General features: G+C 34.8%; 1 protein-coding gene across 1 annotated transcript in view; it reads right to left on the bottom strand.

The window, feature by feature from the left end:
• LOC145278280 (gamma-aminobutyric acid receptor alpha-like) overlaps positions 1-20,787 on the bottom strand; it is a 1,175,437-nt gene that overhangs the window by 630,783 nt on the left and 523,867 nt on the right. The window contains exon 2 of the mRNA XM_080130575.1: positions 11,356-11,487. Within this exon, the coding sequence (XP_079986701.1) occupies positions 11,356-11,402 (47 nt within the window). The 5' untranslated portion in view covers positions 11,403-11,487. The remainder of the gene's footprint in view (positions 1-11,355; positions 11,488-20,787) is intronic.

Here is a 20,787-nt window from a genome sequence, read left to right as displayed (position 1 = left end):
ATATACACTTGTGCCCGATATTATTCATACCCCTCGGATCTTTGAGATTTCTATAAGAATATTGCTCAAACCAGAAGATAGACAATATTAAAGGGATTTCAAACAATAAATCAAGCATAAGCATTTAATTTAAACTCAACAAATAAATAAATTATGCAAGTTTGAAGCATTATACTAAGAAAAACAATAATGGCACTAGTTCAAAATTATTCATACCTCTCTTACTAATAGTCAATAGCATGCCCTTTATTCTTAATAACTGCCTGTAACCGTTTTGGATATTCATCAACAAGGTTTTTACAATCATCAACACTGATTTTTGACCATTCTTCAATGCAGTAGTTCTCTTAATCCCTCAAATTTCTAGGTTTCCGCTTTTTAACCTCAGTTTTCAATATGTGCCAGAGGTTTTCGATAGGGTTCAGGTCAGGACTCTGGCTAGGCCATTCCAAAACATTAATGTGATTATCCTCAAACCATTTCTTGACTATTTTGGCAGTATGTTTTGGATCATTATCCTGTTGAAGGACCCAGTTTGGTCCTAAATGGAGCTTCTCCGCATCCTGTCTAATGTTTTTCTGGAGTATCTCCAAATATTGCTCCTTCTTCATGGTTCCATCTATCTTGACCAAACTACCTGGACCACTAGCCGAAAAGGAGCCCCAAAACATTAGGCTACCACCACCATGTTTCACCGTGGGTATGGTGTTCTTTGGGTTGTAAGCTTCTCCTTTCTTCCTCCAAACGTAAGAAGCATCCATATTAGTCAGGGGGCATTTGTCATTAATTAATAGCTACTTCAGAAATTTTGCCAAAATTGATTTTTCACTTGTATGTGTTGGAGGTCATCATAGATAATCACTTTCAACTTGTCTTCCAAATTTCAGAGCCGTTTTAAGCGCGTGAGAGCGATTTTCAAATTGGCTGCCTAATTTACTGACAAAAATACCTAAAATCCCAAAAATAACCCTAAATGTCTTTATTTCTATTGATTATCTTAAGTTTATTATATTGCAATGTTCTAAATGTTGTATTTTTCCTTTGCAGGGCTGCAGCTGGCCTTAGATTTGTGTTTGGAGCAATAGTAACCAGAACAACGGCAATATGGAGGAATGCATCATATGCGACGAGAAGCTGCACGATCTGTTTTCTACTGCAACTGAAACATCCCTCTCCAATATCAGATTGTGTAGTGAAAGATGGGGTAGAATTGGCAAGAACAGAAACATTTGTGATAGAATAAATACATTGAAAATAGTTAGAGGAACAGATTACCATTACCATAGAAAGTGTTACAAATCATTCTGTAACACAAGCAATCTTGCAAAAGCTGAAAGGAGTCATGAAGAAGAATTAAAAGAGTCAATGAGCAAAAAGCGAGGAAGGCCAAGTACAAGTTTTGTATCACCAAAATCAAGGAAAACATTTGATTCAGATTTATGTGTCTTCTGTCAAGATCAAGGCAGAGAACAAATTCATGAAGTGTGCAGCGAGTCCATGGGGAAAAAATTCTTGGAAATCAAGAACTGTAGTCCAAGTGAAGATGTCCGTGCAAGACTAGCACTCCTTATGGATGCAATGGATGCATTTGCAAAAGATTTAAAATACCACTTGACATGTTTAAGAAAAGAAACCAGATACCTTGAAACATCAAAGACTGCCAACAACCAACAAACAGAAAATGATGACATTGGAGGTGCTATATCTATTATTGAAATTGTCAACATTGTCCAACTAAGATTAACTAGCAGTGATACTTTTCCAGGCATTGATATGAATGTAACCAATGATGCCTACATTAAACTCCTTAAAGAACATGAAGTGCCAGTTCTAACTAGCAACTACAAGCAGCTTTTGAAAAAGCGTCTTCTTGAGAAGATTCCTGGAATTGATTTTGTCAAGCGTGGTCCTAAACCTGAAGTAGTTGTCTCCAAGAAAATTAAAGACAAAATTGTTTCTCGTGAGTATGAAGTGTCAGATGTAGATGAAGAGATGGAAATCCTAAGTAAAGCATCAAAGATAATTAGACAAGAAATAGCATCAAAGATTGGAAATATCTAGGCTCATTTGAGGACTTTGAAACACCAAAAAAATTATTACAGTTAGTAAGGTGGATAACATATGGCCTACATACTAGTCTACATATAAAACGAGAAGAAGAAGCAGAGAAAATGTCAAGAAATTTAACTCAGCACATTGTGTCTTCATATAGATCCAATCGACAAGTAAACTACGAATCTGAAGATGGTGGTGGGTTCCAGAAGGATAAGCATACACCATTTACAGTTGGTCTGGCCCTTACATCATATCAAGCAAACAGGTCACGTTCAGAAGTGGAAATGCTCAGAGACGTGAAGGCGGCTGTTTCGTATGATGAGGTGGAGAGAATAACAACAAGAATGGCTTTGGCTGTAATGGATAATGTAAATGACAGTGTTCAGGGCATGCACATACCCTCTTTTCTAAAGCAGGGTGTGAGACCCTTGTTTGCAATTGACATTATTGACTGGAGTAGTGAAGTAGGGCCATTTCATGGGGCAGACTTGCTAATAGCACAGCAAGAACTTGAAAGTAATCCTATTCTTGGTGGTAAACTTAAGTTAAACCTAGGTATCAAAGACAAGTCTTTAAAAGAAAATTTAGATGTAAAGTACTTTCAATGTGACAAACCATCAATTCCAAAGGTTGATCATGTGAATTACAAATTGTACACTCTGAAAGGCACTGACATTGTCTATGAGCAGATGAATGTAATTTGGTTCTTGACCTGTAGCTGGATTTTGTCAAATGTGTTGAGGGATGGGAAGTGGGGAAAAGATGAAGAGTGTGAAGATGGTGAAGATGTAGCTGATAATACAGGAACAGAGTCACAAGGAAAACAGGTATATGAAGAAGTTAAAGAAATGGGATCCACGAGCACAGGCACCAAAGACAATGAAGATGAAACATATGTGTTGGAAAACATGGAGGAAGAAACTACAAACAATAGAGATGAGGAAGATGAGATGGGAGGTATATATGAAGAAACCAAAGATGGTTCAGTGACTACTGCTGTGTCAGATAAAAATTCAACAGAAATTATGACGACTGGATCAAAAAATAAAGTCTGTACTCAGAAAAAGAATCTCCAATGTCCTACGTGGTCAACCTATAATTCACTTATCACTAAGAAAACACCAATTTGGAATGTTGGAATATGTGCCCCTCTTTACAGGAGAAGTCCAACAGAGTGGCCTGTACTCTTGACTATTCTAATGCAGGCACAGAAGATTAATTGGATGACTATGGGAGATGATTGCAGGCCTGTGATTACACTAGATGGCGACTTGTATAATCGTGCAGTAAGATTGAAAGATTACAAATCGCAGTGGTGCATTAGACTTGGGAGTTTGCACACTACTATGGCTGCTCTCAAATGTTTAGGGAAGTATGTTGAAGGCAGTGGCATTGATATAGCTTGGCAAGAGTCAGACCTTTATGGACCAGCGACAGTGAGGCAAATATTAGATGGGCGACATGTGTACAGAGGAATAGAAGCACATACAGTGACACTCATAGCATTGCATCATTTGTTCTTTCAGACTGTGTTCTCAGAAAATGACAGAGCAGAAATCACACCAGGTATCAAGAAAATTGCCCAATCATTTAAGTCATACATCAATGAACCAAGCAAGGATACAGAAGAATTTCAGAAACAAATTAACCTTATGCACCATCAGCTGATGACAAATAATACTTTCAAACGGATGGAGGAATGGCAAGAAAATGGGAAAGGTATTCAAAAATTCCTGACAAACTACATGAACCAAGTAATGGTTTTGCTGATGTTCATTGCTGCTACAAGGAAAGGTGATTGGAAGCTTCATTTGGCAAAAATGGAAGAGTTGTTGTCCTACTTCCATGCACATGATCAGTTTAACTATGGAAGATGGGGTACGCTATATGTTGCTGACATGTTGGAGATGCAGACAAATGATCCTGATCTATGGAAATTTCTTAATGAAGGAAACTTTACCATTGCTAAACACAATGCATCATTTACAGCAATTGATCCAGATCATGCGATTGAACAAGAACATAAGAAAATGAAATGCAAAGGGGGTTTCATCGGCATTACAGGAAATGAGTCAGCATTAGACAAATACTTTATCATTGCTCCTACATTAAGCAGAGTCATTAATGAGTTCAAAGACTATGCTGGAATAGAAAGTAGACAGGCAACATCACTTCACCACGAATTAACAGGTGGAAAAGGTACTAGATTGATACAAAATGCTGCAAAACTTGTGGATACCATCAACAAACAAGGAAATCCATTTGAAGAAAGTGACATGTTTAACTTGATGACATATGCTGTACCGCCAATTGAAGTCAGTCAGAATATTGAACAAAGAGATAAATTAGGAAGAGAGGCACTGGGGAAGTTTGTGACGAGTAGGATGGTTGAGAAGACAGTTGGCTTTTGGGATCCCCAGAAGAAAAATAACATTCCCTATTTCAAGAATGTTGGTCCAGTTGTCAAAACAAAGGTGAAGGGCCAATTAGTTGCTGTCAAACAAGAGAGGAAATTGCTTTCCAGACTATTGGTTATAGGCAAAAGAAGACCTGAATTTGAAGTGAAAGATGCTATAGGAGAATATGAATTTGACAGTGCCCCACCATCAAATTTCCAGCCAGATGGTTCAATAATTATGCTTTCTGGAAAATCTCAGTTAGTAAAGTTGGTCATGGATCTCCCTATTCCAGAAGATGTAAGCCAGCCCCCAGCAGATCAAGCAAATAGCACCCAAACTGCAATTTTAATAATTGATGCAATGTGTGTTGTCAACATGGTAACAAAAACATGTGAGAAATTTACTGCTTTAAATTTTGCAAACAAATTTGTTGAAATGGTTGAAGATATGGGGGCACAATATGATGAAATACGTGTTGTCTTTGACCAATATCGACCAGGATCTCTCAAACAAACCACAAGAGACAAGAGAACCAAGAAAACAGCAGCTATCCATTATCATGTTAATGACAGTACAGACATAAAGAATATAAGGATGTTTCTATCACATATCCAGACAAAGGCTAAGCTCACCAAATATCTATCACAGAAAGTACTAGCACACTACCAAGGAAAGTCAAAGAAGGTTCTTGTTATGTACGACAATCATAGAAGCTAATTGCCACCTTGCCAATGTTGTGTCCATGCCACAAATGTCAGAAGGAAGTCACTGCTTAGAGGAAGGTGACCAGTTGGTACTGCTTAATGCTGTGGACGTCAATCACAAAGATGAAAATGCTAAAGTGGATATATTTTCAGTAGATACAGATGTCTTTGTGTTACTTACTGGAAACTATCCATTAATCCCGCCAATGACGTGCTTTGTTAGGAATAATACAGAGAGGATTTCAATATTTGAAAGCTATAATAAGCTCGGCATTAAGAAAGCAAAAGCATTAGTGGGATAGTATGCCTTCATAGGGACTGACAACACTGGTGCATTTGCTGGGAAAGGAGTCACAAGTCACTTCAAGGCATTTATGGCATGTGATACCCCCCCCCCCTGCTTGATGCCTTTGCAGCATTTGGAAAGAGTACTGATGTTCCAGAGTGGGTTGTCAACCAGATGGAACGCTACATATGCCTTTTGTATAAACCTTCTGGAAAAGTGACATCAGAGAGTATAAAAGAACTGAGATGGGCACTCTTTGCACAAAATGCCAAGGAAGGAAGACAGTTGCCTCCTACATTAGGAACTCATACCGCACACACAAAGGGCATTCTACATGGCTTTGGTGTGGAATCTATCCACCAAACCATGCCCTAGCATCCCACCAGCAACTAATTTTTCATGGGAGAGGCAGGATGGTTATTTGGTACCTGTACTAAATATTAATGTGCCAGCACCAGAAGCATTGTTAGAGCTGCGTCAATGTTCCTGCCGCAGTTCCTGTATGACAAACAGATGTGGATGCCATAAGAATTCACTAATGTGCTCTGATGTTTGTGGATGTGGTGATGGCTGTGAAAATTCAGAGGACTACAATGAAGAAATAGATGACATTAGTGAAGATGACATGGAATGATATAGAAATGTACAATATAACTATACCTAATATATAATATATTTTTTTTTTCATTAAGAATACTTGAAAATGTAAATTATCTCTCTGCCGCAAATTACTATCTAGAGCAGTCTCTATAGTGTACCCATATATTTTTTTCATCTCAATTGGCCCAGTGTTTCTCTAGTTATAAGATTTAGAACATTATGCCAAATCGGGCTGAAAATTGTTTTTTTGCCCCCTCACGTCCCCAAATTGGGGGGTATCAATTTTTTTTTTGTGCAACATTGGTAACCCAGCCTACCATATAGTACTGATAGGAGTATGAATGCCCACAAGGCAATTTCAGTTTTGAACCAAACGCTCCCCTTAATTCCTATGGGCTGTGCATTATTTTGGAGGCTATCTTAGGTAAAAGCGCCCTTTGTCTACCCTGTATCCAGTTATTTTGGTTTTAAAATATAGGGGCATTCACTATATGTTAAGAAAATCATTGAAAGACAACCCAGTGTCCTGATATTTTGGCAAAAAATAAAGTTTCTACTATATTCTCATGATTTTTCGTAGCCATTTTGGAAAAGCGCCCTCTCGTGATGAAATATGATGCTAATAGTTGGAAGACAAGTTGAAAGTTATTCGTTGTGATGTTCTTGATCATATCCAAGTGAAATTTCAATTTTGGCAAAATTCTTGGAGTAGATGACAACTGCTCCCTGACTATATGGCCAAACAATTCAATTTTTGTTTCGTCAGTCCACAAAATACTTGAGAAAACGGACTCTGGAGAATTCACATGGGTCCTAGCAAACTTTAGACGTGCTGTAAGGCGTTTTCCGGTGTGCAATGGAGTCCTTCTTGGTCTTCTTCCTTTCAGACCATTTTCATGCAGAGTCCTTTGCAATGTTTGCCTTGATATTTTTATGCCAGAAGACTCCAGATTTTCTAAAATGTCCTTAGTAGTGGTGGTTGGATTTGCATTAACACTTCTTACAATATTCCTGGTGGCTCTAGCAGACAGTTTCCTTTTCCTTCCTCTACCAATCAAGTTGTTTGTTGTGTGGTGGCTCTGGAATTTTTTGATGATGCTCTGTACTGTTGCTGTAGGGACCTACAATTTCTTGGAAATTGACTTGTAACCTAAACCATCCTTATGTGAATTCACAATTTTAGTCCTAAGATCATTACTAAGCTCTTTTTTCTTCCCCATTCTAATAATTTTTATTCTTTTTTTGGTTTTCAGTTGATATCATTTTAATTTCTGAAAAATGCAAAAAACGAAATGAAATTAATCAAAGGTTGTATAAAAGCATTCAAAATAAGAATCAAACAGGAAACAAACAGTCAGAAACTCGATTAATACTGAAAAAATAAGGGGGTATGATTATTTTTGAACATTGCAGATTTTATAAATAGCTGTATATTTCTTTTATTACAAGTATCCCGAGATTTTAAAATGACGAAAATGATCAGAAGAGGTTTATTAAGAATATGTATCAATATGGACGTAAACAATAAATTCTTACAAAGTTACACCTAATAAACTCAATTTTCAAGAGGGGGTATGAATAATATCGGACACAAGTGTATATATATATATATATATATTAGTAATTTATAAAATATATATGGCGATTAAGCTACACTGAATATTCCGCGTTTCATCCACTCTATGACTCTTCAGGCTTATGCGCATAAGCCTGAAGAGTCCTAGAGTGGATGAAACGCGGAATATTCAGTGTAGCTTAATCGCCATATATATTTTATAAATTACTAACTAGCTCTACCTACGTATTGAGCACTTTTGGAGTAAATACTTAAAGTTTACGCATAAATCTATACTTTCGTATATTAATTTTATGTGAGTAAATTAAGTAGTTATATATATATATATATATATATATATATATATATATATATATATACTAGTTGTATCCTGATATGCATTGCTTAGATCAGTATGGTTAAGCGGAAAACAAGAACAAGTGCACGTACTTTATATGCGTAATTTCACAATATCTTTTTAATACGCAACACTTTTAGTTGTTCTACTTTCCGTCTGATCTGTCTACTCTAGGATACGCAACATATAATTGTTCCTGTGAGAGGCAATCGTTTACAGGGCAAAACGATAAAATTGTTGCCCTAAAGAAAACAACACCACAACTTTATTTTAAAACTTTTATTGAAAACATCAATTGAGGCAACTTGATTACGTAGTAGAGCTGACATCTATTCAATGTAGCCGCTTTCAACCTAAATCATCGCCTCGATATGGGTCCGGAACTGGGAGCATGCGTTTTCCACAAGCACCGGCGGGAGTTCGGCGAATACTCGATGGATATCGGCTACCAGGCTGGCTTTGTTATTAAAGGAGGTTATGTTTGTGACGTTCTCGACGTATGAGCAAACAAAGTAGTCCAGCATGTTCAGCTTGGGGGGGGGGAGTTGTAACACTCCTTCTGAAGTCAATCATAGGTATCTTTAGACTTGTTGGCCAGCGGCGAGTCTTGCTGTTACACCCAAGGTTTGTCAGAGGTCATCTGATTTTACCAGGGAATTACCACTCTCTTTAGCACATCCAGATACACATTGGTGTTCACTTTAAAGCGGACTTCGAAGGCGAAGATGTTAGGTGGGATTATGTGGCTCTCACTTGAAACTACACCAAAGACCATAACTGCGGATCGTAAGATGCGTTGATTTATGCCCTCAAGCGTTGAAACGTCCAGATTTGCATTTTACGGTGCTGGAAATGCTCCTGTTATCATGATTTAAATCGATAAAGAGCAGGAGTTGTACAGTAAATTTTTTACATTAGGCCCACCTCCACAATTTTCTTTAGAATGGCGACTTTTAAAGGTTTTCGACTATGCTGATTAAGAAGATTTCATTAAAACTTTGTGGATACAAGTACTTATAGAGGTATAAAAACACATTTAGCCATACTAATAAAATCCTACATTTCATCTTTGGAGCAACATCATCATAATCGCAACTATGTATTATGCACTGTAACTCACTGACTGCCAGGTTTGTACGCACGCGCAATAAACACATCTACTTCTCTCCTACTGTCATTGCCACTCCTAATTTTTCTCTCTTTTTTTTTTTTTTTTTGCATTTGTGGGTGAGCATGCTGACAACGATTATCACGGTTAAATTTGGGGGAATTATTCGCTCCCCACAAAAATGAGTTTGTACTCTACGAAACGCGTTCTTTCTATGGGAATGTGGAGAGTGCCACATCTTCGATCTCGCTCGTTGAACATTGTGTCGCTTTCAAACGTGATTAAAGGCTCCTATCGCTCTTAAGATTTGTACACAACTGACCAACTAGTAGATGGTCTGCAAAAACAAAACCCCGGTTTTCATCAAACGGAAATGGGATCATGTCGTCTTTTCTAGTGCGACAATTTTATCCACACATTTGTAAACCTTGTCACTTAGTTTTGTACAGTAATGCTGAAGAAATGTTTTAAACTCCCCGACGCCATAAAAACATTGTATTCTATTTCTCTTTAAAATATGACGAAATCAATAAATATTTAATAAAGTTATACATTGTTTGAATTTTAGAAACAAATCTAAACCATTGTAAAGCCATTTATGCAAAGTATAAAAAAGTATAGACATTTCTGTAAAGTATTAAATGTATGCAAAGTATAATAAAGTATAGACCTTTCTGTAAAGTATTAAATGTATGCAAAGTATAATAAAGTATAGACCTTTCTGTAAAGTATTAAATGTATGCAAAGTATAATAAAGTATAGACCTTTCTGTAAAGTATTAAATGTATGCAAAGTATAATAAAGTATAGACCTTTCTGTAAAGTATTAAATGTATGCAAAGTATAATAAAGTATAGACCTTTCTGTAAAGTATTAAATGTATGCAAAGTATAATAAAGTATAGACCTTTCTGTAAAGTATTAAATGTATGCAAAGTATAATAAAGTATAGACCTTTCTGTAAAGTATTAAATGTATGCAATGTATAATAAAGTATAGACCTTTCTGTAAAGTATTAAATGTATGCAAAGTATAATAAAGTATAGACATTTCTGTAAAGTATTAAATGTATGCAAGCTGATTATTTATTTAAAACTAACAACGGAAGTCCTGTTTCGTTAGCGAATTATTTTTGTATCAATTTTAACGTTTCATCCAACACGGTTATGGTTGACCTCGAGTATCCTACTCTATAGCATGACCTATTTTAGAGTATTATTATATTAATCATGATTGTAATTAAAATGAAAGTAAACAATAAATAATAAAACAGTATTTTGCTTTGATACCATAAGTTTTCTTTCTTCTTTGTATGTTCTGTCCATCTGTTTTTTGTTTCATATTTCTATATAAAATAATTTGCAATTTCTTCGGCAATAACGATGGCTACGAAATTTCCTCAATATAAAACGAATATTGTTTTAGTTTTCGGAACAATGCTACCGGAAATAGCTTATGTTCCTCCAGTGTTCTCTCTGTGTTCCATTAATGAAAGTAGAAAGGATATAAATCGTTAGTTTTTATTTATAAATTTCATTTATTGACAAATCTAGAAAAAAATTCTGTAAAAATAAGTTGTTATTTTCCCGTCAATAATGATGGTTATGAAGTTTCCTTAATGTAAAACTTGAATATTGTTTCAGTTTAAGAAACAATGACATTGGCAATGTTTTTTTACAGTGTTCTTTCGGTGTTACATTAATTAAAATGAAAATGATATAAATCGTTATTTTTTTATTCATGAATATCAATTATTTATATATCTGGAAATAATTTTCAAAAAAAAAATAATAACTCAAAATACTGAAAGTGTTTTTGTTTGAATCCTTATCGATTAGCTGCAATTGATTACGATGGAAAATGACACATAAAAATGCACAATAATAACAATAACAACAACTACCACTACTACTACTACTACTACTACTACTACTACTACTACTGTTACTTGATAGTAACAGTATTTATAATAAGACAATGGCGTACTGTATCTAGTCTAGTGCATTGCAACGACTACTATGGCTATAAAGTTAGAGCTGAAGTTGCCTTTCCTAACGTAAGCCTTGCCGGGTGATACAGACAGCTATATTTTTTTTTTGTCTAGTGCCCTTCTCGGCGTAGCCGACAAAGTCCGACGGAAAGCAAAGTTAATACGGTCGGAGCCAGGGCAGCTGCCGGACTTGCCGGAAAGGTGTTGCAATTCGTCTATCAGGACAATACTACTACTACTACTACTACTACTACTACTACTACTAATAATAATAATCATAAGTAGAAGAGATGTTTCCTTACCTGATAAGTTGAAGCCATCGAGTAGCGTTTGTCTTTCCTCTGGCCATTGGTCAACTGACTGATATTAACTGGCTTGAGCCTCTCTGGCCAATTCCACACATCAACCGTCCTCACATCGATAAGCACATCGACCTAGAAAAGCAATAACACAGATAAGCCATATAAATGTGGTCTGTGCAGGAAAAAAAAAATTTGCTTTCCGCCAAAAGAAAGAAATCGTTAATGAGGTCAGTGTTCGAACCTAAATAAAACAATTTTTCTCGCATGTTTTTTGGTGTTAGATTTAGGAAATACAGTATCATAGTAATCGTTAGTAGTGGAAATTTGTTAAATTCGATTACTTAAGGAGAACAGCTCATCAAGAACGTGTTTACATTGGACTTGAAGACGACCATATTGTAGTCAGCCGGAAAGCAGGCAAAGGGAAGACAGTTGCATAGCTGTGCAGTTCTAAAAAAGAAGCTTTGTTCATGGAATCTACGTTTAGCTTTAGGCATAGTAGAGAAATTGTACAGATTTGATCCACACCGATTGGAATTGCCTTTTTTACTGTTAAATGCTATTATAGTTTCTGCATGACCCTCAAAATTAGTTTCTCTCTACATTTGAGACACGGGTAACACAGGAAACAACACGTGTGCGGTGGAATACAAATATAAAAATTTGATGTTTCTATTGCAAGCTGAAGTTAAAGAGAATTATAGTCTATTTTTAAATGGGTTGAATTTTTTGTTTTTCAGATTCTAAGTTTGGCAAGATATTTTCGATTAGAAATTTCGTGAGATCTGTAGTTGAGCTGGAATCTATCGTTCAAAACGCATGTATTATATATAATTTTTTTTTTATTAATTCCTGAAAAAAGGGTCAATCTAATTGACTTGAAAATTTCCCTTGGGAATTAAAAAAGGTATTTCTCCGTAGTTCTATACTACTTTTCAACTCTACTCCCGTATTCAGCACAAGTAAAGTAAATGCTGAACACACACAAACACACACATATGTATATATATATATATATATACATATATATATATATATATATATATATATATATATGTAATATGCTTTATTATAATGGGAGTGTTTAAATATAAAGTAGCAATACATATGTTACTGTTAGTGATGAGACGGTTCCAATATTTTCCTGATTCCGATAAAATTACCGATTCCGTACAAAATTTCCGATTCTGAAACAAGTACAATTCCCATACCGATTCTTTATAAATCTCTATTATCTATTCGTTAAAGACTAGTGTTATAATAAGTTTACAACCATTGTTTAGCGGAATTATATATATATATATATATATATATATATATATATATATACATACATATATATATATATATATATAATTGAAAAAAAAAGGAAAGTAGTGTTTACCTGATATACACAATGGTAAACCTCAAACTAATATAAATAACAGTATTTATATATAGAAAGTGTAATCCCAACCGAATTAAAATGAGAATAATAATAAGAATAACAAGAATAGCATTCTTTGAACCTCCGCAGAATAAGGACTTTTTTGGAGTATTCAGCCGAACAATTAATTTTGATTGTAAAGTTCAACTTACAGTTTTAATTTTCTTTCTCCTATATATATATATATATATATATACATATATATATATATATATATATATATACATATATATATATATATATATATATATATGTATATATATATATATATAAATATATATATATATATATATATATATGGTGACAAGTGAAAACAATACGGAATTTCGCGCACACAAAAAATTGAAAACAGGCATGCGCGATAACAAACATTGCGACCAGTGAAAACAATACGGGATACATTGGGTAATAAATGCCTTAACACCGTTGTCTCTATATTAAATGAAAAAATCCTTTGCATAAGAGGGGTGTAATAATCTGTTAAAAAAAATTGAAAAAGGACGAAAAGAAAAAAATACAAGGCAGAAGTGTGCACTCTACAGGTCCAATCTAAGTTTTTTTTTTGTGTTAACAAGCTTAAACATATCAGGAACTAATAATTTATTGATTAATAATATTAAGTGGTGAGACAATTTCCAAGCAAATCTTAAAATAAATAATGTCTCTCTTACACACCCACGCATTTTGAAAAATGTTTCTAAACATTTAAAACACCCGTCTAGCTGAATCCACTGTCAAAACCTTTCCCTACTCTTTATATATGCCTAAATCAAAACGTAGATTCCATGAACAAAGTTTCTTTGCTTGAACTGCACGCATGTGGAACTCTGTTCCGTTTGCCTGCTTCCCTCCTGACTACAACTTGGATGTCTTCAAGTCCAACGTAAACAAATTCCTGATGAACCGCCCCCTTAAGTAGACACTTTAAATATCCACACTAACTTACTGTACTTACAATAACCCTTATCCATGAGTGGCTTCCGCGCCTTGATAAGTGGTAACCACCTCGAACAAAAAAAAATGTTTGCAAGTTATGACCCCCGCCAGTTACCTCCGTCTTTCACTTTTGCCACAAAGCTTGAAAAATGCTTACGATTACAGACCTCATCTACTTGAATTAGAATGAAAATTGCTATAAAAATTTGGGACGCTAAAATCGTACATATTTTTATTATCTTCAACTTCATATAATTGTGTTCATATTATTATTCTTTCAAAGTAATATACAGGAATGTAAAGAAAAAAATGAAATACCAAAAGAACAATTCATAAAATGCCGATGTAATACATCCACTGCAAAAAAAAAAAAAAAAATTGTATTTTATTATTGTAAATGAAAAAAGTAAAGCAAGCAGAATTATATCATTCATATATAACGCAAACCAATTTATTTTCGGTTTTGTTTATTTGTATGCGTTTTGTTTATGTTAGAAGTGAAAAAAAAATAAAAAGTAAAAATCTATTGAAAAATAGATAAAATGAGAAAAGCGTTTTATGGCTTTGGTTTCAATTCTTTACGAACGCACATTGTAAAACGGAACCGGATACACGGTTTCAATGCTCAAGCAAGACGATCTGAGTTTTATATTATACTAGCGGGGGGGGGGTGTACCCGGCGTTGCCCGGGTGTTTATAGGTGTGTGTATGGGGGGATAAGTAATAACCCTGAAACAATGTTAAAAAAATCGGAAAAACCAAAAAAAAAAAAAAAAAAAAAAACAGCGAAAAAAAAAACGCTGTGTGTATAGGAGGGGGTGAAGTAAACTAAAGAATAAGCAAAGTAAAAAAAATAAAGAAACGTTCTCCGCGTGTCTAAAGATGTAAAAGAAAAAAAAATAGTTTTGGTCGCGAGGTTGGATTGAACCCGGGAGCCTTGACGCGGAGGTAAGACAAACTCCAACCACTTAACCGTGTAGGCAAGAGTAAGAGGAATTGATTATAGTGTTAAAATAAGGCTTATAAAGCGAGTGAAAGAGGTTTGATTGACAGATAGCCACTAAATGAGGTCATCGCGGGAGCGTTACGAGATGACGTAGCAGTATTTTATTTTTTTGTTTTACTTCACATTAGCGTTTATTAAATTACGTATTTCGTTTCCTGTCTAGACATCTCTCTCTATCTGTCTCTCTCTCTCTTTCTCTCTCTCTCTTTGTTTGCGTTTGTGTATGTCTCTCTCTCTCTCACTTCGTCTTCCTTCCTCTAAAGACTGTTACTAAAAAAGAAAATGGCGTCTGGCTGTTTTTTTTTTGTAAAAACTTCGATCGTTAATATTTTTTGTAAGCGTATTTTTTTTACTTCACATTTTTGGCTTGTTATTTTTCGTTTAACTATCGTATCTAACTATTTTTAACGTGCTAATAACTTTGGTAACGTTGTCATAGCGTAGAAGTTCATAGTTTAGCTTGTGTGAGGGTTAATTTTTTTTTAATTCAGACGCCATTAGAGCTTGCTGACGTCAAGATCACGTGACATGACTTAGCGGGTTTTAAATACAAGTTGACCCAATATACTTTATGTAGAAGAGTTGGCGCCCGTATTTTTGGGGGCAATTATAAATCGATTTAAAAATATGTAATGTTTAAAATTAAAATGTCACTTTTGGGGGGCCCCTCTCTGCAGAAAATCGAACAGTTTACGCACTTCTGATGGTTATTTTGGGCTAATTTTTCGTCCGGAGGGTGGGGCTTTAATATGATACTAAGTTTGTGAATTTTTGTTCCGTCAGTCAAAAGTTTTTAGCAGACACACAAACATACATGCATACATTTTCGCTTTTATATATATAGATTATATCATGGTATGTATATATATATATATATATATATATATATATATATATATATATTGTATAAGTGAGCCAAATGTGAGTGACTTATTTTAATTTTAAATAACTCTTTAATTTCTTAGTATTTTTTAATTTCTTAATATTTTTATTATTTCAAATCCTTAAAATATTGAAAAATTCAGTATCGTTTAACATGCAAAATTGTACAATTTTACCATTAAAATCAAGGCTCAATAATTTATCAATTAGCCATCTCGTTCTCCTGATTTGACTAGCCCTGATGTTTTCTTGTGGAGATATCTAAAGAAAAAGTTAATACAGTTAAAGGAAAGTAAAGAAATGAGAGAAATTAGGCCAGAAACTTTTGAAAAGGTTATGGCAAAGGTAATCAAATGTGCTTAAATTTGTGAAACAGAAAATGGTAGGCATTTGCAGATGCTATTTTTCACATTTAACAATGCAAGTTTCTCAAGCTTATATATATATATATATATATATATATATATATATATATATATATATATATATATATATATATACTACCCTTGACCCGTTGGGTCAGTATGTTAGATTAACTATGGAATTAATGTATGAGCGTGACATTTCTGACGTAAAGAAACTAGTTTTTGTGACATAACAGAAATATTTCTATGAAAGTATATTAAAATGAAAAAAGAATATAGATAGATTTCTATGAGTCGTTCTGTTTATAATTGTTTATTTTTGAAAAAAAAACAAAAAAACTTACAGCCATTGAATTATAAGTGGTTTGCCATACTTATAGTTAAATGTGCACTGAACAGATACCATAATACTTCAAGTTAAGTTCAAATTTTGATATATCTTTTTAAATGAAATTGTTAGTTGAAAGTACAAAAGAGTTACAAACACTCTCCCTATGTTAAGAATGACTTTTTAAATAGAAAATAAAAATAAAATATAACTTTTTAAATTTATTTTAAACAAACATTCATGACCCATTGGGTTAAATATTTAATTTATGTTAATAATAAGGTTAATAAAACTAATTAAGACAATGTGGAAATGAACGATGTACAAAAAAAGCAGAAAGCATTAACAATTGTTTATTTGCATAGTTCAAACACGACAAAAAAAACAATTGGGACGCTGAAAACGTACACAGTAAAACAATACGTTTTATTGTGTTGATTATTTAGTTGTAAAAAACATTTTCGAGGTTATTTATTTATGTTAGTAGTTAAGAAGAAAATGTATGCATGTTTTTAAGAAAGGTATATTAAAAAATGAAGAATAAATTAAAAAAAAAGGGAAGAAAGTGGGTAAATCGCCGTTGTAAAATGCACTTATAGTTGTCAACGGGTTAAAGTTGATCTATTTGAAAGAAATTTGCGACAGTATAGTTGTAGTACAGAATAGTTGCAAAGCACCCCCCTCTCCCATGTTAAATAATAATTTCTAAATAATAACGTTAATATTTCAGTCCGCAGGTCAAATTCTGCAAAAGTAGCAATTTGTGTTTATTTGTTTACGCTGTAATGGGGTTATGTTCATGTACACATACACAACCGGAAGTCGTAAACCGGATGTGTGGTTACAACATTCATTACAAGGTCATTTGTGTTATATATATATATATATATATATATATATATATATATATATATATATAAATGGTCATAAACTTTTGGAAGACATTGGAAAATCTTCAAGTGTCGAGAAAATTATTTTTTATTTTTACTTTTGGCCGATATTTCGCTAGTAAATAGCCTCATCATGGTAGAAAGTTCGATCCGTAAGTTTTTTTGTTTTTTTCTTTTCTTCATTTTGGTAGTATGGTGGAGGCAATACCTCGGAGTAGAAGAGCATTATAAATGTTCATCTTGTTTCAATATGTTATGTACCGGTTGTCGAGCTGCAATTTAAATAAGAATATGGTCACACATATTTTGAAGACGCTAGTTTTTTAAACAAAAATTAAATTAATTTTTCTTTTATATTGTAAGTTCCGAATGTAATGATAGAATCAATGATATTACTTATACGTATATATCATTATATATATGTATATATAGATGTATACATATGGATATGTACATATGTGAATATATATACTTATATATATGTATATATAGATGCATACATACGGATATGTATATATGTGCATATATGTCATTATATATATATGTATATATAGATGCATACATATGAATATGTATATATATATGCACATAATACATATATATATATATGTATATATAGATGTATACATATAGATATGTATATATGTGCATATATATCATTATATATCTTCTCTTCTATTCTTCTTCTATTCTATTCTTCTATCTCTATATAAATAAAATGAACTCATTTTTTTCACGTCTGATTTTGACATTAATAGGATTAAAAATCAAGATATTTCATCTCTTCTATCTATCTATCTTCTATTCTATCTATTCTTCTTCTTCTATATAAATAAAATGAACTCATTTTTCCCGTCTGATTTTGACATTAATAGGATTAAAAATCAAGATATTTCATGCAAATATAATATGCACAAACGGCAGAACAATATCTGAGGTGTGTTATAGGCTTATTATTTCTCAAATTCCTCGATAATCTTAGATTTCTATACTTTTTCTGCTGGGAAGTCACGGCCAAAATCGGTTAAGATCAATGGAAGTGGTAAAATATTTTCTCTCTACTAAATTCCTCCTCCCCCTGCCACCACTTAACACCGTTTGGGGATCGTTCACAAGGAACAGTTGAGAAGAGAACACCGGTTTGGCTTCGTAGTTCTTTCATGTCAAGTTATTTAAAATCACTAAACTAAGCTGCAGTGCTCTGTGGCGTAGTGGTTAGCGTGCTGGACAATTCACATTATATTTTCACGTTCGCGCCGACCTACCGTAGTCGTTTTTTTTTTTTCCTAAACAACTGGAATGGACTTTTCTTGGTGGCCGAACTGTTAACGTTGCAGATGTTTTTTTTTTTTTTTTCAGACTTTATTTTCCTACTTTTACTCATGACTCCGGGTTTGATCCTTCCTACTTACCTACCATAACATTTTTTAAACTCCCCCCCGTCCCGGAAACAAACACTCGGGCAACGCCGGGTACCCCCGCTGGTATGTATATATAGATACATATATATGGATATGTATATATGTGCATATATACATATATATGTATATATAGATGAATACATATGGATATGTATATATGTATATATATCATTATATATATGTATATATAGATACATATATATGTATATGTATATATGTGTATATATATCATTATATGGTGACTGCCACTTCTTTACAGAAGACGGCCAACCCTCACGATACGATGGCGTGTGAGTGAGTCCGCATATGATTCCACATAGCCCCACCCGGCCTGCACAGTTTGCCGCATATTCTGCAGGATAACCTTGTTGGTGACCGCCCCCCTCCCTCCCGTGCTCCCAGTTCATGTCTCGCGTGTGTAGTTCCATGACTCTTGAGGCCTGCCTTTGACAGGCACACCCTGCCGCATATCCCGCACGAGTACGCGGGGTCGAGATCAAAGTCCTCTGTATCCTCTCGCTTTCATAAGGCTCGCTTTATAGTGGCGTGCTCAACTCTCAAAACCTCAAAATTTTCACATCCCGCGTAGACGTAGCGCCTCCAACTTTCCCGGTCTTCAGCCATCTCTTCCCACCTTGTTATTTCTATGCCAAGTGCCCGCAGGTTTCCCTTAACTACATCTTTGTACCTTTTCCGAGGTTTGTGATTGGGTCGTTTGCCACATTCAAGCTCCCCATAAAACAATTGCTTGGGTATCCTATAATCCTCCATTCTCACTACGTGACCCGCCCATCGAGTCTGGTTTCTAAAGACTCGAGCCTCTATGCTGAATGTGCTCGCCTTCTTGAGCACCTCTTCATCGGACAAGAGAGCTTGTTTGGTGACATTAAATATCCTGCGTAGGCATGTCTGGTGGAATCTTTCCAGAGCCTTGATATGACAGCGATATGTCGTCCATGTTTCCGAGGCATATAGGAGGACAGGTAGTACACAAGTCTCGTATACCTTTATCTTTGTTTTGAAGGTCAGGGATCTATCTGCCCACACTCGTTTTTCGAGATTACCAAAGGCCTTACTTGCCTTATTGATCCTTCCTAAGATTTATCAAGGGTTCCGTCGCTCGATATAGTACTGCCAAGATATACAAAGTCATCAACGGTGCCCAGTTTCGTTCCATTTACACATATGACCGTTTCCTCGTAGCGGCTGTTTGGAGCTGGGGTGAACATTACCTTGGTTTTCTCCAGGCTAATTGTGAGGCCAAAGGCAGTGCACGCCCTGGAGAAGCGGTCCATGATGCCCTGCATATCTTCTGCCGTGTGTGCGACGAAGTCTACATCGTCAGCATACAGCAGCTCTCTGACAATTGAGTGAAATGTTTTCGATCTGGCCCTGAAACGAGTAAGGTTGAATAACTTGCCCGTTGTCCGAAATCGAAAGAGCACTCCCGTTTCACAGTTTCTAAATGCGAACGCGAGTGTTGTTGCGAAATAGATTGAGAACAAGGTTGGAGCTAGAATATCTCCCTGTTTAACCCCGTTGTCAATGGCAATGCCCTCTGAAACTGTGCCGTTTAGCTGGAGTCGCGCTTTCATGTTTTCATGCAGTTGTCTGATCATATTTACGAAACCAGGTGGACATCCATGTTTCCCCAATATTATCCACAGGGCAGTTCGGTTTACAGTGTCGAAGGCTTTTTTCAGATCTACAAATACCTGGTATAGAGCTAGCCTTTGTTCTTTGCATTTTTCCTGTATCTGACGGACTGAGAAGATCATGTCCATTGTGCCACGCCCGGGTCTGAACCCACTTTGGGCTTCGGGCAGTACTGAGGGGCAAATATATTCATTTAGTCTGTTTAGTAGGAGTCTGGCAAATACCTTACCGACTACCTCCAAGAGACTTATACCCCTGTAGTTCCCACAACTATATCATTATATATATGTATATATAGATGCATATATATGGCTATGTGTATATGTGCATATATGTAAATATATATATATATATGTCTTTGTGTGTGTGTATACATGTGTTAATATATGTATATGAATACATATACATATAATCATTTTTTAAATTAATAACCCAAACTTGATCGTAAATACAAGCAGGAAAGCAGTATTTTTAAGTGTTCCTTTAATGTTTTATTCTTATTTCAAGTCACATGGAATACGT

The sequence above is a fragment of the Euprymna scolopes genome, chromosome 1 (assembly GCF_053919585.1).
Source record: "Euprymna scolopes isolate OS-2025 chromosome 1, ASM5391958v1, whole genome shotgun sequence".
In the NCBI taxonomy this organism is placed as follows: domain Eukaryota; kingdom Metazoa; phylum Mollusca; class Cephalopoda; order Sepiida; family Sepiolidae; genus Euprymna; species Euprymna scolopes.
Note: the sequence above shows the minus strand (reverse complement) of the source record. Positions and strands in the feature narration are given on the sequence as shown.